General features: G+C 29.8%; 2 protein-coding genes across 2 annotated transcripts; one reads left to right on the top strand and one right to left on the bottom strand.

Moving 5' to 3' along the window:
• Positions 1 to 5,901: 5,901 nt before the first annotated feature.
• On the top strand, positions 5,902 to 6,705 carry LOC140452236 (uncharacterized). Its single transcript, XM_072546374.1, has 2 exons — positions 5,902 to 6,199; positions 6,326 to 6,705. Exons 1-2 carry the CDS (start codon positions 5,914 to 5,916, stop codon positions 6,703 to 6,705), a joined length of 666 nt encoding a protein of 221 aa, XP_072402475.1. The 5' UTR covers positions 5,902 to 5,913.
• Positions 6,706 to 16,664: 9,959 nt separating this feature from the next.
• Positions 16,665 to 19,367, bottom strand: LOC140452344 (uncharacterized). The gene is made up of 6 exons (XM_072546542.1): positions 18,954 to 19,367; positions 18,809 to 18,871; positions 18,532 to 18,594; positions 17,041 to 17,103; positions 16,837 to 16,914; positions 16,665 to 16,776 (listed from the first exon to the last, which is right to left on the bottom strand). The coding sequence occupies exons 1-6, from the start codon at positions 19,008 to 19,010 to the stop codon at positions 16,672 to 16,674; spliced, it is 429 nt and encodes a 142-aa protein (XP_072402643.1). The 5' UTR covers positions 19,011 to 19,367; the 3' UTR covers positions 16,665 to 16,671.
• Between the last annotated feature and the right edge of the window lie 3,704 nt (positions 19,368 to 23,071).

Raw genomic sequence — 23,071 nt, 5'->3', positions numbered from 1 at the left:
CCCCTTGTCTTATTCTGCTGCCTATTTCTATAGGTTCTGTAAGTTGTCCCTCTATTCTGACTTCAATTTTGTTGTTTTGGTCGATGTTTTCGATAGTTTTTATAATATTTAGGAGAGCTTCTCTATTATACAGAAGATGGATTACATCTTTCAGTCTTACTCTGTCAAACGCTTTCTTTAGGTCAATCAGACACAGAAATGCTAGTCTATTATACTTCAGTGATTTCTCAGTAATTTGCTTTATAACGAATTTTGCATCTGTACACGATCTACCACTTAAAAAACCCGGTTGTTCATCTGCTAAACTTATATTGTGATTAATTAGCACTTGTAAAATTTTAGTTGTAAGTTTTAGCGTAGTATTTAACAAGTTTATACTTCTGTAGTTTTTTGTCTGTTTTTATCTCCTTTTTTATATAGTAGAGTTAGTTCGCTCCTTCTCCATTCTTCCGGCATTTTATTGTGTTTTATAATTTTATTAATTAATATTGTTAATTGTTCTGTCATTGCTGCTCCACAATATTTCAGTATTCGTTTGGTATCTCGTCTTGACCTGCTGCTTTTCTGTTCCTCAGGTTTTCAAGTATTTTCCAAACTTCCTGTACATTTATATTAAGTTCTTTATATGTTGTAATTTCTGATATTTCCGGTTCTAGCGTCGTTTGTTCTTCTCCTGTATATAGCTTTTTTAGGTAGTCAATCCACGTATCATTTTTTATGTATTTTAGTTCTATTAGTTACTTTACCTTCGTTCTTTGACGTCTGATGAAGCGCTATATTTCCTTTTGCAGACGAGAAAAATTATGTTCCATTTCTTTCGAAAAACGTTCCCAGTGACCATTTTTTATTTTTCTTATAAGTGCATGCGTTACGTTTCTAATTGTCTTGTAATTATGTTATGCCTCTTGTGTTTTGGTTGACATGTATTTCAGGTAAGCTTTTTTGTTTTCTTTACATTTTTCCTTCACTTTACTTATATTTCTTTTACCGAGAACTTTCTTGGCCGAGGCTAAGATATTAGACTTAAGTATTGTTCAGCTTTCTTCGACTCCATCACTTTCTGTGATATATGTATTTCTGTTTTTCTCGGTTCTTCTTTTCTGGAATAGGTATCTTGTCGAGTCATCCTGTAAGCTTTCGACTTTTATCTTTGTGGTGTATTTCGGTGTTTTGTTATCACATATATGTGTTTTCATTCGACACAATACCAATTTGTGATCGCTTCCTATTTCTGCTGATGTTAGTGCTATCTATTCAACAGAATATAGTCTATAATAGATCTTTGTCCTCTACTGTTTTCAAAAATGTATTTGTATTGTTCTTTGTGAGGGAAAAATGTATTATTATTACGTATCTGGTTTTTGCTGCAGAGGTCCGTTAGAAGGTTTCCGTTTTCATTTCTGATATTTTCGTTATATCGCTGTTTTATCGCTGGAACTAAATCATTGCCAACACGGGCGTTAAAATCACCCATAATGATTATATATTTATCATTTGGGGTCTCGTTTATTACAGTCTGAAGGTGTTCCTAGAAGTTTTCCCTTGTGGTGGTATCTTTGTTGTTCTCTGGAAGTGAATTGCTACCACATGCAGAGGTTTAACATCCAGTATAATTTTTACACTTACTATTTTTATATTTGGTGTAAAAAATTTTTGTGTACTAACAGAGCGACTCCTTCTTTGGCTCTGGTTTCTTTGGCAACACCACTGTAAATCATGAGATGGTCATCTATAATAATTTGACCCTTTTCCTTTTTTCTTTGTATCTTTTAACGCACACATGTCTATATTTTTTTTTCTACAAGCTCTTTTGTAATTTTCTGCTCTCTTGTAGAGACTTTACGTTCAAAGCACCGATGCGAAGTGTATTTCTCGTTTACCACAAATTTGTTGTCCTCTTTCTCCCGTTAGTCGTCGTAATGAAATCATTCCTGTCCCGAGGCATAATTCTGTTTCTATGAGCTGTATGGTTTTAAAGTCTATCAGTAGGGTGCGAAACTGGCTGTAGACCCCCTCCTCCTTTATTTGGGCTTGGAACCGGCAACAGTTCTGTCGAGCTACTCAATCTACCCAAAAAAACTGCAGGCGGATTTGAGATATGTTACTTAAGGATGTACTTAATCTCTATTAATTCTTTGATCTGTTTTTTATTCTCTTTCAGATCTGTTTTATATTAGGTAAATTCTTATTTCATTCCTTAGGTAAATTCTTATTTCAAACCCTCCGGCGCACTTTCAGGTCTACATGTTATATAAGTATTTTAGTTTTTTTTTTTTCATTTTACTTTTACCCCTTTTTGTACTTACTTTACTTTCCGTGTCCGGAACACCAACAGCTTTAAATTTTGTATTTCCAATGGTTGGCTACATAAATGGCCCTGTCATTCGCTAAAAATAAATCTTCTTCTGTGTAGGTCTCTCTCATCTCTGTGTATGCTAGTAGATTTTTTGTGGTAACAAACTTTATAATCATACCGAAGGGGCTTCTAATTTCAGAAACTGTTACACGATTACTCTATTTGATATATGTACATGTAGGTACTAAATGTTTTAGTGCCAATGCATTTTAATAAAAAATACTAATTAATAAAAACGGAGATTTTCGCTTTTCCAAGTTTATAATACACACTTTCTTATGTTTGAAAATATATAAAAGTAATATAAATTACCGCCTTGCTTATTAAAACTAAAAAGTAAAATAAAGGTATATGGCGGTTAACAATTTATATTTAACTACATAAATTAGCCAAATAGTCCTTAAATTCCTCCATGATTAAATTGATAGATATTTAAATAAATTTCAAGTTCCAGAAGGTATCTGCTGTAAAATTTGAAAATCTACTACTAATACAATTATTGGCAACATCGCAGGAGTTTAGAAGTATATGCAATATCGTAAATACGGATCCCAAAAATGGTTTATACTTTTGTGGAGTCCACTTAATCCTACGTGTTGGTCGGAGTCTACATAAAGCGCTACTTAGATAATAAAATACACGGTGTATATTCTACTGGAGTTAGTATAATACCGTTTTAGAACGGAGCTTACATTAACCGCTAGATGTATATATATATATATATATATATATATATATATATATATATATATATATATATTTATATATATAGTACCGTCATTATGATTTATTTCTTTACTCCGTTTGGAAGTACCAGAAATTGAATTCACTACGAATTTTAACCACGATGAACGGCATGTGGAATACAATTTTAGATTCCCTTGCCAAGTATTTTATGAAGCTGTTTGCTTTGCAAGTTTTAGAAAGCACAGTGGTAAAAATTTGAATTCGATTTCGTCAGGTAGAAATCGTATGATTTCTCTTTTTGAATAGTTTTTGTTATGTCTGTAGGGTTGTTAAGCAGTTCCTTAGAGTATGTTTCAAGTCCAGTGCTTTATACAGGTTGGTGAATTGTTTGCAGTTGGTAAGTTTGGTATGGTTGATTCGTAGTCTTCTAGTAGTCGATGCTTCTCTTCTAGTTATGAAGTCTAGGGAGAGATGACCAATAAAAGATTAAAGTTTATGAAAAGTTGTTTTGCTCTTTTGCTATAAGTTTTGTTAAGTATCCTCTACTGACTTTTTGAAAACGAATTTCGAGATTCGTTAGCTAGTTGAATTAGGGTGACTTTAGTCACCCCATGGTTTGTAGCTTCTTTGGCAAAATGATCGGCTGTTTTATTACCAGTAATTCCCGTGTGAGAAGGCAGCCATATGAGAGAGACTGTTACATCGTAAGCAGAGAGATTTTGGTATATGTCATGAATGTTTTGAACTAATAGGTGGCCAGTGGAAATTGTATTGACTAAATGGATATATGAAAGGGGATCTGAACAAATGGCAATATGTCTCTTTTGATGGGAGATGCATTTAAAAGCCAACTGCATACTATATAGTTCACCTGTGCAAACGTTGCATATTAAGGGTAACCGAGATGATCTTACAAGTTCATGTTTAGTGGTTACTTTTACTGTTGAGTGGTAGTTTTAGAAGCATCTGTATAGAGAATTAAATTCTAAAAATGCTTTCTTTATAAGAAGGTTAGAAGATTCAAGTTTGTTAAAAATGGTGAGTGAGGTATATATTGAAGGGAGATCTTTAGCCCAGAGGGGAAGTAAAGGTAGAGGAAATGAACTAGTCAGAAGGAGGTCAATATTTTTAAGTAGTGGACAAATTAATTGAGATATAGGTTTTATGATAAAGTGTTGGGTATTGTTAGTGGAAGAAGACGGCATTGTGGCAATTAGATAATGAACGGGATTAAATGATTTGCGGATGTTGATGCAGCATACGAAAGTAGAAGTGATTATCGTCTTAGGGTAAGAGAAAGTTCATTAGATTCACGGTATACACTCTCAATAGGACTAAAGCGAAAAGCGGTCATACCTAGATGTAGTTTTATCGGCACCCCATTGAAGATGACTGAGGGTTTTAAAAATGTTCAACCTTTTAAAACAATTGGTTTTAAGTTCAGAGATTTGATTCTTTCAATTTAATCTGGAGTCAAACATAAAACCGAGAATTTTACATTAATTAATAACAGAAAGTAGAGAATTGTTAAATAAAATTTGGGGTAAGGGAGTGATAATCCTAGAGAGAGATAATCCTAGTTCGTTAGATCTATCTTGAAGTAGATTTACTACACTTTGTATAAGTTTATATGAGGTTGGGACAGATTTAACATGGCAGTAGGCATTAGGTCATCAGTGTATTGAACATATTTGATGGGAGGCAAAGTTCGTTGATTGCAAGAATGAATAGAGTTAAACTTAATGCAGATTCTAAAGGGACACCTTAATTTTGAGGAATAGATTGAAAAAGTTTACCCTTGACAAGGTCTTTAAAGATTCTTCCAATTAGATAGTTTTTCACGAATGAGAAAATATTACCATTTAATTTATAGTGGGAGATTTTGTCAATGATTGCTTTTCTGGAGATTGAATAAAATGCCCCCTCAACGTTAAATATAGTTGCTACGACATCTTGTTGATTATAGATTGCTTAAGAAATGTGTGTTTGAAAAATAAAAAGGTTATCAATAGTAGACCGATGACGTCGGAAGCCGGATTGAGCGTCGGGAATAATATTATACTGTTTAACGAACCTAGTGGGTATTTTATTAATCATTGTTTCAAGAAGTGTGCAGGTAATACAAGTAAGAGAAATCAGACGAAAGATATTGGAGTTATAGAGGGTGGGTCAGGTTTTTTAATTGGAATGATTATAGAATTGCGCCAAACATCTGGGAATTTTGTGTGTTCTAGATAAGGTTATAAAATTTTCGAGAAGTTTGGAGAGAGATGTATTAGAGAGATTTTTTAAAAATATATAAGGGGTATCATAATGATCATCAGCAGATTTTGTACATGAAAACAAGGTAAATTTTAGTTTATTTAGGGTAAACGAGGCGTTCATAAACGTGACATCGTGTGGAGTTGACGAGATGGTGGAGAAAGATTGAGCGCGTAAAGAACTGGGAGTAAAAGCGATATTACTTTTATTGAATCTGTCTTCAACCCTCAATAGAGAGATTTAATATGTTTTAGTTACGTTTTTTTTATTAAGACATGTATATATACTTTTCTTTGCTTTTTATGTAATTTTTTTTTATTCATACTACTTTTTTTGTTATTTTTTCTGTATTTTTGATTATTTGGGCACTTTTACTAGTTTAAAGCAAAGAAAACATTAAAATTTGAGGTTTTTTTTCACTTTTTCGGCAAAGTCCACAAAAAATTTGGCATTTTTGCGGCGTTCCGGCTTACTAAATAATTACCCAAATGTTAATATCTTTTGTTAAAAAATATAAACATATTCTGGAAAATAAAAAAAGTGATGCAGTTACAAATTCCGAGAAACTGAAAATTTGGGAAAAAATAGCCCAAGAATATTGTAGTGTAATGGGCAGTTCAAAAACAAGTTTATGTTTAAGAACAAAATACAACAACATGAAAAAAAATGTCAAGAAAAAATTTGCAGAAGAAAAAAATTATTTGAGATGTACAGGAGGAGGGCCTTCAATTAATGTGGATATTTCCAGTACAGACAACACAATTAAGGAAATGTTAGGAGATACTGTAACTGGTTTTGTTTCTAACTATGACGCCGATTCAGACAAACACAATCCTGCTAATGATGTTGCCACAGAAGATTTTCAAGAAGAATTAATCATAGAATATGTTGGTGGTAAGTAATACAAATAATGTTACATAAACTATTTTTTTGATTGACTTCACTGATAAAACTCATCTTCAAAGTACTGTACAATATATTTTGAATTTTTGGTAATATTATATATACATTTTTTTTTAGAAACAGAACCCACAGTAAACTCAGAAGAAAGTTGTGAAAAAAGCATTAATGATTCAATGAAGATTACTTTAATGCCAGAAACCCCCACGACCAATTCAACCCATTGGTCAAAATATAATACTGTAAAACTGAAAAGGCCGAAGTCCTCAGAGTTGAGATTAAAAAATGATGAAAAAAATATTCAAAAAAAAGTTTCGACTTGGGCTTTATCCAAAACAGAATTAGTGGAACTGCAACGAAAATGTTTTCTTGAAGAGCACCAACTAAAACTTCAGCATATGCAAGAAAAACATGAATTGCATATGAATATTCAAAAGGAAGATTGGGAAATTGAAAAGAAAATACTGCTTCTAGAAAAAGAAAAACATATGTTTAAATAGTAATGTTGATTTTTTAGCTTATAAAAATAAAATTTTTTATATCAAATGAATGTTTTTTCTTTGGATTTCCTTCCCAAAACAATTAATGATTTTTACACATAATGAAAAACTTGAAAATGGCAATGGGTATTTATAAATATACCAGGCATTAATTTTGGTAATTAATTTGGTAAAACCAATAAGTATACACAGAAATCTAATTTATATTTTTGCTGCCTATGTGTATCACTGGATTATAATAATATTAGTACATTTTTTGAAGTCAAAATGTAATTAGCAAAACAATTTGGATGGAAATGAAACACTTATTTTTCTTAATTTATAATGCTTTATAATACATCGTTTTATTACAAAATCTAGGACATTTAATTTTCATTTTTTACATGTATTATACTAAAAAATATAAAATACAATAAAGAGTTGCAAATATTTATTAAAAAATCTAAAGCATTAACAACAACTGTTGTGTAAAAATATCACTAGGAAAAAGAAACAAATTAATAATAATAAATGAATTTTGTTTGAAATGTAATTTTATTGCAACAACCTTGCAAAATGGTTATGTATTATTGACAATCTATTTTGTATTATTATTTAGTCTGTCATTTTGTTCAAAGTGTACATTATTATTAGCATTTAAATTTGCTGCCAAATCTTCCTCAATAGTTTGTCGTAACTCATCTGATACATCTGGTTCAGGAACATTTGCTTCTTTTGCAATGTTATGAAGAATTGCTGTGGCAACAACAATTGCTTCTATTCTATTTCTCTTTACACGTAGCCCTAAAGCCAAGATAGGAAATCGTCTCTTCCATGTACCAAAAATCTTTCTATGGGATTTCGTGTCCTTATTTGTGACTCGTTAAATAAATGTTCTGCAGGAGTTCGTGGTTGAGTTAAAGGGGTTATTAAATACTTTCTAATTGGATATCCGCTGTCTCCAACAATTAATGAATTTCTGTACAGACCAGCTTCAAAATTATATCTAAGTCTGCTGTTATTAAATATTGTGGAGTCATGACTAGATCCTGGCCAACGACACACAATATCCTGTATCTTCAAATTTGCATCACAGACAACCTGAACATTAAAAGAAAAGTACCCTTTACGGTTTCGAAATATCTCTGCATCATTTCCGCCTGGTGACTGAATCTTAATGTGTGTACAGTCAAGAGCTCCTATACATTGTGGAAATCTACTTAATTGATAAAATTCAAATATCTTCGAATTAATTTCCTCTTCAGTACTAGGCATTTTTATAAATACTCTGTACAAATTAGCAATTGCATCTGACACTCTATGGATTATTCTACAAGCTGTAGATTTGTCGATACAACAAAAGTCTGCCACAGTAATTATCATGCTTCCTAATGCATAAAATCGCATAGTAAGCAAAACCATTGACTCTGGCATGACAGCATGATTTCTAAAAATTATTTAATATATATTTTTTTAATTAACTATTATAAAAAGCTTACCTATTTGTAAGATGAGCTATTCTGTCTCTTATGCGATCAACCAGCATAAAAACGGTTTCCTTTGGTAAACGGAATCTATTCAAAAACTCATTATTTGACCATTTATGAAAATGATCTTCTCTTACTCGAAAAACAGGATTTTTTCGCAGAGGAAAAATTATATTAACAACAGCTAAGAAATCTTCATCCTCTGTAATATCTCCATCATCAAAATCAAAGACACCATTATTACCAATAGCCATATTTATTATTATAGACACGAAATTATTATAAAATAAACCATTATTACTGTAAATCTTATCTACGACTGCAAATTTGTAGCAATAAAAACACAATATATTTAAGTGATATAAATATGGTTGTTTTAATCTGGAATTGTCTAGAGCTAGAGACAATATTTAATTTAAAACTAGAAAGTAAGGTTACAAATCTCTTGTTAACACCGTTAATCCTTCGTTTTTGGGCGATTAAGGTAATCTCTGGTTAACAGATGGTTAAGTGTTAAACTTGCATTGAACAACGCTATATTAAGTTTAATTGAAGATTATTTTTAATCTGAAGATAATCTCCAATTGAACAATCGGCCCTTAATGTTTTTAAAATAAAGGTATAAAACAACAAGTATTTTATATATCCATGTTATTTTATTAGGCAACCATCAATACATCCCATCATTTTACTCAGAATTAGGCAACCATATATACATTTATTTCAATCTAGGGATTTCTAGGGATATTTTAATGTTCAATAGGGAGGAGATTTACAGTCGGTCCGCCGGATCTTTCCACAAGTATGACATTATTCACGAATTATTTTTTATGTTACGTCTCTTTCCTACTCACAGAAACTAAAACTATTAACTTAAACCGCCTGTCCATACACAACACCATGCATTGAACAAAGACAGCCATAGAACAATGATCGTTGATTGATTCGTCTACTGACAATTGACATGACAATTGGAAATTTTGTTTTGACAGAGTTTGTAATATTTTTATAAATTATTTTCGTTTGATTTAAATAATCAATCCTTTTTCATACTTTAAATATACATATTTTTTAACAAACAATTGTTATAACGACTAACCCTTACCTTCGTGTTCAATTTATTAAGGTAAGAATTCATGTATTAGCTAATAACGAATAATATATTTTTTTAACCTCTAAATTGACATTAATTATTTAAATATAGCTAAAACTACGTCAACGGACAATATGAAATATTTTTAAAGGTTTTTATTTTTAGAGTATGCCTGGCAAGCCTTAGACTTCTCAGCAACTTCTGTTGAATATGTTGGAGTATTTCGAATTAGAAAAAGTAAATGGAGGGCCTTTGGAGCCATTTTCATCTGTTCAACAGGTAACATATTGAAATGTATGTTCGTTTATGAAAATCATTAAACAATTCTTTATTTAAGAGAGTAGCTGCTGCATTAAAAATATCACGACGAACAGTATGTACAATTATTAAAAGGAAAGAAAATAATCACATTCTTTCAAAGCCAAGCAAAAGTAGACCTCGTCCGAAAAACAAAACAACTGATCTATCTGAGGGATCAAAAATGGCAGTGCGTAATACAGTATACGACATGTACCAACAAAGTAAGTAGTTACCAATTTCTTCAATCTGAATTTGATATACCCTAAGATCATGTACCATGATCTTAAGAGACCAAGATCTGGTTATCATGTACCATGATAACCAGAAGGTACTTTTTAATCAATACTTTATATAAATGTATGTAGTAAAAAAAATTGTTGAGAGTAGTTTAAGAAAATTTCTGCTGAATACATTAATGGATAGTAAGTCACTTTTCTTGTGAGTTTTTTAATTTGAAATAATTTATAGTTTTATAAAAACAAAGTATTATTTTTTTTTCATTGAACCAGTTTTAATAGTGTGGTTTGTTCTGTACTTATCTGTTCTTTTTTTTTTTAGAGAAACATGTTACTCTGTAAAGTATAAGTAATGAATTAAGGGATAAAGAAGTTACACGCTGGTTCTTCGAAAGGATTTGTTACTGAAGCAAGTTTATTATTTTGCTTAAAATCTAAAGTAGCTGATTTTCATGGGGAAATGAACAATAAAATTTTCACTAAATGGATAAGTGAAAAATTAATTCCCAATTTAGAAGAGCCATCATTAATTGTACCTAATGGATAATGCTCCATACCACAGTGTGCTTTTAGAAAAGCAACCTTCCACTATTTCAACTAGAATGGAAATTATTACCTGGTTGACAACTCACAAGATCAAGTATGAGGCAAAACTCACAAAACCTGAATTATTACAAATTGCGAAAATGAACAAAAAAGAGAATGTGTATATAATTGATGAACTACTAAGAGAACACGGCCATGAAGTGTTGAGACTACCTCCTTATCACTGTGAATTCAACGCTATTGAATTAATTTGAGCAAACTGCAAGTCATATTACAATAAGCATATTGGTAGAGATGGACATTCTGATAGTGCTGTTATAAATATGTGGAAAGAGGCACTAAACCAATGTAACACAGAAATTTGGGAAAAATGTGTGAAACATACTCATGAAATTATTACAAAGTGGTATATCCGAGAAAAAAATATGGTTGACACTAACATTCAACCAATCATAACAGACACTGGTAATATGAGTGACTCAGATTCTGATAGTGAAGATTCTTAAATCTATGATTGGCTACGTGGCTGTTTACATACCATTTTGGGCCAGATGCACAATATATTGGACTAACAAATAAATCCACTATTAAAAAAGATGCTATTCCATCTTTATTTTTACCACCAAGTAAGTATGTTTAATAGATTTATATATACAGTGTGTCTGCCTAACTTGGAACCATCTGGGAAACTTTTTTATTATCGAATTTACGAAAAAAAAAAAATTCAATTAGAAGAATGTAGTTAGATATTATCATATAATTTATCATAGCATATTTATTATTATTATTATTTATTATTATATATATATATATATATATATATATATATATATATATATGTCATTTACTTACAATTTTTACAAAGTTACATCATATTTAATTTTAAGTTATTACTGGTCACTATATACCAACTGTTTTACAGCTGCTTTGTCAACAAATGCAGGCGAAGATTTGCTGAGAGTAAATATGGAAGTAGAAGAATCTGCTGAGGTAGATTTGCCTATAGAAAATATGGAAGTAGAAGAATCTGTTGAGGTAGAGAGACACTTGCAGAATGTGACACCACTTCCTTCTACATCTACTGCTGCTAATCTATTAAGTAAGTAAACTTTGCTAATGGATATATGTATATTAAAAATAGGATAAGTGACATTTTTTGCAAAAATGGATTGATGGTACCATTGAGAATTTTAACAGGAAAAAAGTAGTCATATCTATGTTTCCTTCTTACTTTTTCAAAATGTTCCCTATTTTTTTTTTATAAAAAAATTCAAGGTTAGTTAAAACTTTGCAAATTTTTTATGAAAAAAGGGACAAACAGTTGAAAAGGAGACTTGCCACAATGAACATGATATATTTTTTTTTGTTGTAAATGTCAAAAATAATGCCAAAAGTGCATACAATGACTGCAAATATGAGCGTTTTTAACAAATCACACATTCTCCTTAACTATTGATATCTTAAAAATAAATAATTGGTACAGAATATTTGAATTAAACAAAAATTAAAAAATGTATTTATTAACATTCTTATTTATTTTAGGTTTAAAGAAACAAATAAACTTATTGGCCTACACGGAAGTACGAAGAACATCAGAACTTACCTCCAAAGCAAGAAAGCTGTATAGAATAGCCTCCAATTTGAGAAAATCTGCTAAAAGATTAAATTTTAAGTGTTGAAATCTCAGAGCAAAGGTTAAGAAAATGGAAAATATTACCTATTCTACAGATTATTTAAAAGCAGCTTTAAATAAACCAACATATGATTTTATGATGTCCCAAATAAGATGCCAGGATAAGCAACCTAAATGAAGGAGATATTCTCTTGACGAGAAAATCCTTTTTTTATCTTTCTTGAAACAAAGCCCGAAGGGTTACAAGTTATTCAGAAAATTATTTGCAGCTCCTTCAAGAAAGACCCTAATAAATCTTTTAAAGAAAATATCTTTTAATACTGGCATAAATCCAGTTATTATGGAGTCATTATCGCACAAGGTACAGTCTATGTCTGAGAGTGGTAAGATGTGTAGCATTATTTTGGATGAAATGTCTTTGGATCCTACACTTCAATATAATAAATGGAAAGATGTTGTAGAGGGGTTTCAAGACAATGGGGAACATACTAGAAGGCCTGTAATTGTAGACAAAGTTATGGTTTTCATGGCAAGGGGTATATGTAAAAAATGGAAACAACCTCTGGCATATTACTTTAATGAATCTGGCATGAGTAAAGATATTCTTGTAAAAGTCATTAAAGAAATTGTGCTAGCTTGTCAACAAGTAGGCCTTTTAGTAAAAACCATTATTTGCGACCAAGGGTCATCAAATGTAGGTACGATAAAGAGGCTATATGAGGAAACCAATCAATATTTTATTCGGAAAGGAGAAGATAATAGTCTCTTTGGTGTTCTTATTGGTGGTAAAGAGGTAGTTCCTTTATATGATCCTCCACATTTACTAAAAGGTGTGAGAAAAAAATTTAAAATTCAAATGGAGAAAGGCACAATATGAAGTGCTAAATGGGATCATATAAAGAAACTCGTCGAAATTGAGGGCACTGAAGATGACGACTATAAATTATGTAAAAATCTAACCATTTCCCATATAGACAACAGTAAAAAGATGAAAGTGTCTGTTGCTGCCCAAACTTTTAGCAACAATGTAGCAGCAGTCATGCGGAGAATGGCTTTGAACAACAAAAGCAATCATCCAGACAGCTTGCCTCAAGATGCTGAAAGTACGGCAGAATTTCTGCTTTTTATGGATAAGGCATTTGATAGCATTAACGGTGCCTCTATTAACCAAAAACATGGGAAGTTGTTAAAATGTGCTGTTACTGCTACATCTCCACATTTAAAATTTTGGGCAGAAGCAATAAATGTTTTTAGCTCCATAAAGTTTTTTAATGATAAAAGAAAACGAATTGTACCTCCATCAATAAAAAACTGGGTCCACACTTTAAAGGGGTTTTCTTACTTATCTAAAAAACTATTAAAAGGTCTTAAATTTTTATGTCCTCTCGGAGTTCCAAAAAGGTAACGCACCGTTAGAAAATCTTATTATTTTCTTAACTTTTTTTCTAGCGGTGCAAAAGAGCTGGAATGATTACATATGTGATAGTTGTGCTCTCGGAGTTCCAAAAAGGTAACGCACCGTTAGAAAATCTTATTAGTTTCCTAACTTTTTTTCTAGCGGTGCAAAAGAGCTGGAATGATTACATACGTGATTGTTGTGCTCTCGGCGTTCCAAAAAGGGAACGCACCGTTAGAAAATCTTATTAGTTTCCTAACTTTTTTTCTAGCGGTGCAAAAGAGCTGGAATGATCACTTGAGATTTAGTGTCTCTTTGGCTATTTAAATTTGTTCCTCTGAGCTTAGCCATATCTTTAGTATTTTGCATCATCTCTCTTCCAGTGCTTCTGAAATTTGTAAGCTATACGCTTCCTAAAATCCAATACTCCCGAAGTATAGCGGTTTCAGAGACTGAGTGAGTCAATAAAAAACCACTCACACAATCATACATAGAAAAAAAAATTAAAAATTATGACTGATCAAACTGAAGCAATAAGAGAACAAACAGAAGTCCTCAAAACAATTTCCAGGGAGCTAGATAACATAAAAGGTTTCTTAAATGAATTATAAGTTTTTTTTTAATTAAATTTTTAAATTATAAAATATGAAGTTTTGTTTGTTTTTCTGTCTCTTCAATCCTAAACCTTTGGATATAGTGTAGCAGTTATCTTGGTGTTATGTATGTATGCAGATACTATCAGTAGTGTTTATTATTACATCTTGGACATCCACTAGTTTGTTGTACATAGTTTTTTTCAAGTTTATTTTTAGTTCAACTTCATTGTTAGCTGCATTTAGGTCGCTTATAAGTTCTGCAGGATTATTAGCCATCAGAACAATGTCATCTGCAAACCTCACATGGCTGATGTATTCTCCATCAAACGATTGGCCTTTGTTCTGCCAGTTCATTTTGCTTGATATATTTTCTAGAGTTGTACGGAAGACCTTTGCTAAAGTCTCTATGTATGGATGGTCAAAACTTCTATTACTGTTATTTATAGTATTTATACTTCTGTTTATAGTAATACTTCTATTACTAAAGCTAAAGTATATTTCATATACTTTAGCTTCACCTATAGTTCTCAATGAAGCATATGGATATAATATAACTGTGGAATAAATAAATAGCCAATAAATTAAGTATATATTTATTTTCTTTAAAGTCTGTTTAAAATCATTTTGTTATACAGCATAGTAATGCATACGGTTATTTTAGTAGCATAAGATCGACTGTTAATTAACGATTAATCGCTTGTTAAATCAGGTGATCGACCGTTGTTGAATGTAGTTTGATTGACGTTTCTGAAACTCAAAATGCGTTTAATCAACGATTAACCATCGATTACATAATTTTTGAGATGATCATCCTTTCGGAAATCGGCCGTTAATGCAATACAATGCATTGCAATGCAATTGCATAAATCCGGAGTAAACTACTTAATTATTCTATTATCAGATTTCGCTAACTGTCCACGTTCTTGGAATCTTTATTTTATGCTACCAAATAGATTTCTGCCAAAAATAGATTCCTATATATTTTCAGAAAGGAGAAGCAAATTCTGGAGCAGGAATTAGGGGATTTTCAAACATCTTAGGTTTTATAAAATAAATAATTAGAGGATTTACTAGGAATCGGGTGAATTACAGAAGTCGTGGAAATATATAAATAAAGTTCTAGGCTTCACCTTCTCATTTTTCTTCTAAGTTGTATTTTGTATTAATTAGATTAAGTGAATAATACATAATAATATATTAAATAGAATATTCAAAGCCATAAATAAGTACGTTATTCTGTTTTGGTTAAATTTATTCAAATATTCGCTATTGTACCGTTTAAAATTTAATGTTTTTAAAATAAAGGTATAAAACAACAAGTATTTTATATATCCATGTTATTTTATTAGGCAACCATCAATACATCCCATCATTTTACTCAGAATTAGGCAACCATATATACATTTATTTCAATCTAGGGATTTCTAGGGATATTTTAATGTTCAATAGGGAGGAGATTTACAGTCGGTCCGCCGGATCTTTCCACAAGTATGACATTATTCACGAAATATTTTTTATGTTACGTCTCTTTCCTACTTACAGAAACTAAAACTATTAACTTAAACCGCCTGTCCATACACAACACCATGCATTGAACAAAGACAGCCATAGAACAATGATCGTTGATTGATTCGTCTACTGACAATAGTGACAATTGACATGACAATTGGAAATTTTGTACTAAATTAACTACTGTTAACACAAAAGTTTTTCTTGATTTTTGTAGATTCAAGATGATGCAGCAGATATTCATGGCTTAACTTAACCCAGCACTCCCAGCAGTCTATCACTAATGTACGTCGTCGAGTCGCAAGAGCGATATTGGAGAAAAGATTTGATTATATCAAAATGCCTTCTCTTCATGAAGAATTAATTTTAATGCGACAGTTTGAACAAATAGCTGGTTTTAAAAAAGTAATTGGTACTATAGACTGTACTCACATCAGAATACCTAAAATACAAGGGCCAAGTGGACAATATTATATAAATAGGAAAGGATATAGTTCCTTAAATGTTCAGGTGAGTTGTTATACATTTTTTTGTAATATAGGTATGTGGTTTAATAAGTTTTGTTTTAGGTGGTTAGTGACAATCATTTAAAAATAAGAAATATTGTTGCTCATTGGAGAGGAAGTACACATGACTCCCGCATTTTTTAATGAAAGTACATTAAAACAACGGTTTGAGGGAGGAGAATTTCATGTGTTGTTATTGGGAGACTCTGGTTATGCTTGTTCCCCTTATTTATTTACACCAGTTTTAAATCCTTCACACCGTCAAGAGGAACGATACAATTATGCACACACCAGAACACGTAATACTGTTGAAAGATGTTTTGGTGTTTAGAAAAACCGATTTAGGTGTTTACTGAGTGGATTCAGAACATCCTTAGATAATACAAAAATGTATATTGTAGCTTTGGCAGTATTACATAATATTGCAATTTATTTAAATGAGGAACCTTTTCCTGATGATGGTGATGTGCAATATCCACCTCAACCACTAATAGCACCAGTAATGCATAATAATATACAAAGGGGTGCTGCATCAAGATCTGTATTTATAGAACAAAATTTTTGAGGAAAATAAAACTATATGTCATCATTTATATTTATATATTTTCTTCCTTTTTCTTTTTTAAAATATCCTCTTGCAACTTTAAAATTTTCATAGTTTGAGCATGTTGCTCACACATGTGCTTTACGCGTAGCTTATGCTTTTCATTAATCGTTTGTTCTCCTGGACCCTAAAATAGTGCATATCTTCATATGAGGCCTTAGAAAAATTAAAAGTATTCGTGGATGTCTGAAACAAAATTTAAAAAAATGTTATATCATGATAATTATTCTTTTTATATAATCATACCCATGTTTTCTTTGTAGCTCGCTTAGGTGTTGGTATTGATTTACTCATTCTAGCTTCTTCAATGTCATGATGTTGTATCTGTAACAAAATGTTAGAATTAGTTTTTTGTAGACTTTTATTTATATGTTCATTCTGATTGTAAGAAAATATACTAATGAAAAAAATGTTTCTTTATTTTTTATTACATTCTATAAAATATCTTACGCCAAATGAAGTACTAGGATAATTTAAAACTTCTTGTTCAATGTTCTGGGCCACTGCAGATTCCTAAAAAGATAAAAGTATGTTTATATATACATATATATATATATATATATATATATATATATATATATATATATATGCATATACATGCAGATGCTGTATGCTTCAAATATAAATATAGTTTTAGAAAACTACATTTTGTTTATATTATGTTATTAATTCAGCAATTTTTGATTCTTATAAAACAACAATAAGTAAATATTTGTTTCTTTGTAGATTAATTGCAGTTAATTGTTAGAAATTTTTTTGGCAATTGCCCTTTGATAGATTAGGGGACAGATTTGGCAATCGTCAATTCAGCAGTTGCCAGATTGCAACAGATGTTTGCCATTAACCTCGAAAGAGACAAATATTTACTCGTTATTGTTTCATATAAAATTAAAATTGCAAAATTCATAAAATAGTACAGTAGACTCCCTCTATAATGAGAACTGAAATGACAGACTAATTATCTCGTTATAAGCAGATCTTGTTATATCAGACAATCATAATACTGTGCATACATATGAATCTGTAGTTTTCTAAACCATTAACTTCCTATAGTGAAGCCATTCGGAGCAATATAAGATGCTAATAAATATTGTTTGAATGGCGTTTTTGAAAAAAAGTTATTTACTTTTATTGTCAATGAAATATATTAAAACATAAAAGAGTTGTTTACTTTTATTATCAATGATATACGTTAAAACAAAAAGCTGTAGGTACTTATATTTTTTTCCAACTACATAATGTATAAATCGTATTTTCAAGGATAACATAAACTATTGCTTCTGCAATTTTAAGAACTCTGTTATTTTTAACTGCTTTAAATGATCCAGTATCATTCTATCATATATTTTCTAAAGATGTGAAACAGTTGTATTTATTCATTGTAAAGAAGTTTATTGCGGGCTGCAGTTAAGTTTATTGAGGGGCTGTTTGAAAAGGTATTTATTTATAGCCACGACCGGACTAAAAACGTAAAAAACACGTTTTTGGATCTTATTTTCTCTCGTTATAACCAAATTTGCCTCGCTATAGTCGGTTATAGTTCAATAGAAATTTCACGGGACATCTAATGTATCTCGTTATAAGCGAAACCTCGTAATAACCGTGTTCGTTATAGAGGGAGTATACTGTATAATCAAAATGTACTTTTTAAAAGCGTTCTCTCTTTGTATTTGAGCATACAACATATTCATTATAAAAACATCCCAACACTGCCAAACCGAAATATTTCATTTCATGGTTGACATTTATGGTTGGGTGGTAAACTCAATAATATATACACATATATATATATATATATATATATATATATATATATATATATATATATATATATATATATATATATATATATATATATATAGTTTACTCTGATTATAAGAAAATATACTAATGAAAAAATGTAATTTTTATTTATTTATTACATTCTATAAAACATCTTACCACAAATGAAGTACTAGGATAATTTATATCTTCTACTTCAATTTTCTGGGCCACTGCAGATTCCTAAAAAGATAGAAGTATGTTATATATATATATATATCTATATATATATATATATATATATATATATATATATATATATATTTATTATATATATATATATATATATATATATATATATATATATATATATATATATATATATATTTCATTCTGATTTTAAGAAAATATACTAATGAAAAACTTTTTTTTTATTACATTCTATAAAATATCTTACCCCAAATGAAGTACTAGAATAATTTAAAACTTCTACTTCAATGTTCTGGACCACTACAGATTCCTAAAAAGATATATATATATATATATATATATATATATATTCAAATAAAATAAATAAGAAAATACTAGATTCAATATTGTACCTTTACACCATCACTGTCAAATTCATTATGATCCACTTCTAATTCAAGGGGAATCATTTTTGCTATCTCCAATACCTCAGGAGGAGGAGATGGTGGTTTAGGACCTGTATAAATATGTGAAGCCTCATTTACTACAAACTACCGTTGTGTGTTAGTTGGTGATTTTAATATTGACTTTTTGGCTAGTAATTTCTATGGTAAAAAAATGTTTTCGGCTTATGGGATAAAACAATATATTAGTGATCCTACCCGTATTACTGACACTAGTAAAACTTTGGTAGATTATGTACTTTCTAATCAAAATAATATAAGTGTTTGGGTTTACGATTGTCCAAAAATTACTGATTATTTCGTTATTTCAGTAAATATCTCCAATAATAATAGTTATAATATATCTGATGGTAATATATCAAAGTTTAGAAATTTATGTAGGTAATCAAAACTTAGATAAAATCAAAACTAATCTTATCATTTGTCACTTTAATTTAAATTCTGTTGATGTTAATATCATTACCAGTTGTTGCATGATGTTAATATCATTTACCAGGAAATTTTGCAAAATTGTGAAAATGTAATCAATGGCATAATATCAATTTTAACATGCCAGTTTCAATCAAAATTACCTTGGTTTGATTATAACGTATTTAAACAAATTAAACAATGTGATAGGGCTTATAAAGATTTAAAAAAATGTTTTGATGTCATTGAAAAGCAACATAAATGGCAGGTTTTTAGGAGACATAGAAATGAGGTAGTGACTATGTTTAGAAACGAGAGGTTCTATTTTAACAAAATAGACGGGTATAGAAACAATCCAAAATAAATGTGGAAAACTTTTAAAAAATTAATCAATGATAATAGTCAATAAATGCCAAACACTGTAATCTTTGAAACTACTACTGACCTAAAACAGTTAACAAACAGCGTAGAAATATCTAGCAGTTTTAATGAGTATTTTATTTGAAAGCATTGAAAGTATTGTTCAAAGTATTGATAATTCTGAAACATGGTGTAATGTAAATAGTAATCTATATTTAAATTTTGAAAAATTTTAAGAGATCTCTATGCAGGATTTGTGAAAAATTGTTGGCAATTTAGATAATAAATTCTCACTACATGAAACGTTAAATTGCAGAATGGTAAACGAAGTTTTTGAAACCATTGGGCACGTTATGTTAAATTTAATTAATACATCTCTTACTACGGGTAGAATTCCTGATGATTAAAAATAAGTACTATCACCCCTATTAAAAAAATACCCAACACTATCAAAGCTGAAAAATTCCGACCAATCAATACTTTACCTCCTATAGAGAAAATATTAGAAATTGCTGTTTATCAACAATTATTAGAACATGTAACAAAAATAAAATCTTAATTAATAATCAATCAGGTTTTCGAAAACAATTCTCTTGTGAATCAGTGTTACAAGTTACAGTATGTCACATAAAGAGTAATTTAGATGAAAATAAGTACGTAGTTGGTGTATTTCTTGATTTAAAAAGAGCTTTTGAAACCATTGACAGGACAATAATGATTTCTAAACTTAAACAGTATGGTATAGGTGGTACACTAATTGCGTGGTTAGAAAATTATTTACAAGATCGCGAACAGACAGTTCGATTTAAAGAGCAATTGTTATGTGAAATGGATAGTAATACAGGGATTCCTCAAGGTAGCGTATTAGGCACTCGTTTATTTATTCTGTACATTAACGATATCGATATTTTTGTAATTTGTGAATTTATTGATCTTTTTGCCGATGATACTCTAATCTGTTGTAGCGATGAAAATTTTGATGTAGGTATTCAAAAAATGAACACTATTTTAGATATGGTTAATAAATATTAAAAAATGAATAAACTGAAGTTGAATGTGAAAAAAACAAAGGCAATGGTTTTAACTACCAAACATAAATAATATATATATATATATATATATATATATATATATATATATATATATTATATATATATATATATATATATATTATATATATATATATATATATATATATATATATATATATATTATATATATATATATATATATATATATATATATATATATATATATATATATATATATATATATATATATATATACATATATATCTGAAATCATAAATTTAAATATTAATAATGAAAAAATTGAAATTGTCACAATAGTTAAATATTTGGGATGCCGGCTTGACAATATTCTGAATTTTGAGAGTCAGTTCGAGTACATTCATAAAAAAATATCAAAAAAACTTACACAATTATTCAACCTCATTTTGACTATTGCTCATCAATCTTATTTAACATACCCCAATTGGGAGGATGTTAAATACTCTAAATTGGTTCTCTGTTGAAAATAGACTGTTTTTTTTCACCATGATTTTGGTCTTCAAAATAGTAAATGGCTTATCACCTGAATATTTTGAAGAATTCATTTCTTTCAACAAAAGTATTCATTCTTATAATACCCGAGGTTTAGATGACATATATGTAACTAAAACTATGTATAAAAGTACGAAGAATTTGCTCTTTTTTAAAATCTTCCTTAAATTTAATCAGTTACCAACATCTGTAAAAAAATGTACTAGTCTCAATAATTTCAAAATGTTACTTACACAATATATATGTATCAAACATTTATAGTGTACTTTCTTTATATTGTATATATAATAGGTTTTCTATTTAAATAAAGATCTATCTATCTATCTATATGAAATATTAATATATAAAGTATAATGTAGGTATGTACCTATAATTAAGGTATGAATAATAAAACCACTTGCAGGAGGATATTAGTTTGATTTGTTTTTATTAAATCACTTTTACTGTGTTTGACCTTGACCAATCCCTAGATAGATGCACTTGGGAATCTGGTGTAATTGTGAAATAAAACAAAATAAATGTTACTTGCATACATTTATTGCTTATATTTTATTGAACATAATATATATTGCAAATAGTAATAAGATGAAATATCAGGTTTTTACCAACCATTTTCTTAAAAACATTCTAAAATTTTTTTCTAAAACTAAATAACTACCTATAAAGTATAAAAGTAAAACCTACAAAAAGTTACCGTCCTGAAATTATTCCTGATTGCAAGTTGATTATTGATCCACACACTATTTTGATAATATTATCTGAATAACACAACAATTTATTATCAATACATGCATGTGGTGCTAAAAATGAAAATTCTCTCAATCTACGAATAACTCTTTCCACATGAATTCTCAAGCTAGCTATTCGTTTGGTCTCAAATACCTCATCTTTACTAGGTTTTGTACATACAGAGACACTCGGTGGCCTAATTAGGACACAACCTTTAGACATAAGTAAATGGTCAATATGTTTAAATCCCCTATCTGCCATAACAGCAACTTTTGGAGGTAAAATATTTAAAAAACCACTATGTTCTGCAATGACAGCATCAGATGTACGACCCCAAATGCTGTAGATATATAATTTATGATACCATCAGGAGTGCAACATATTAAATATTTAAGTATATTACATTTTTTATATTCCGACCATGTTAAAGATTGTTTCACTGCATCTGTTGGTTTCTTTATCTCTATTTCTAAACAATCAATTATACAATAAACATTACAATATCAAGCTCGAAAAGATATTGGTAAATTTGATTTCACGAATGAAACCTGAGGTTGTATTATACATTTTCTTAAATATTTACTTATAATTGGAACAGATTTCGAAAATATTTTTGAAGCATAACTTTCAGTTATGCCAAAATCATCTGCTAGAGCTATAAAAGAAAGGTCTACAATCTAGATCTGTTTTGTAACTTTGTGATTGTACAATTCATTGTCATATTTTTAAATTCAGTTCTCTTTTCATCATTAAGTTTTTTCACTTCACTGGGCGTTAAAGTATACTCACTACTTTCACTAAAATTTTCATGATCACTACTTTGTATGCTTAGAGTAGTTTCAGAAATATTGGCCAGATAACTTGTTGATGGCTTCATCTCTACGTTGACTGGAATAATTTTGATTGGTGATAACCCTACTGTAAATCCACACTGTAGGTTACATTGAACATCTTTAGTCCTAACACTAAGACAGGTTTGTGAAGAGACATCCCTTTTCGAAACTTCAA

This window comes from Diabrotica undecimpunctata, chromosome 10, assembly GCF_040954645.1.
Source record: "Diabrotica undecimpunctata isolate CICGRU chromosome 10, icDiaUnde3, whole genome shotgun sequence".
NCBI classification, from domain to species: domain Eukaryota; kingdom Metazoa; phylum Arthropoda; class Insecta; order Coleoptera; family Chrysomelidae; genus Diabrotica; species Diabrotica undecimpunctata.
This window is presented reverse-complemented; position numbering and strand designations above follow the sequence as displayed.

Excerpts from the sequence above, each read along its gene's own strand:
- LOC140452236 (XM_072546374.1), top strand. The coding sequence starts at position 5,914 with ATGGGCAGTTCAAAAACAAGTTTATGTTTAAGAACAAAATACAACAAC. Across the intron at positions 6,200-6,325 it reads AATCATAGAATATGTTGGTG|AAACAGAACCCACAGTAAAC; the intron begins GTAAGTAATACA and ends ATTTTTTTTTAG.
- LOC140452344 (XM_072546542.1), bottom strand. The coding sequence starts at position 19,010 with ATGATTCCCCTTGAATTAGAAGTGGATCATAATGAATTTGACAGTGAT. Across the intron at positions 18,595-18,808 it reads ATTCTAGTACTTCATTTGGG|GAATCTGCAGTGGCCCAGAA; the intron begins GTAAGATATTTT and ends CTATCTTTTTAG. Across the intron at positions 17,104-18,531 it reads ATCCTAGTACTTCATTTGTG|GAATCTGCAGTGGCCCAGAA; the intron begins GTAAGATGTTTT and ends TTATCTTTTTAG.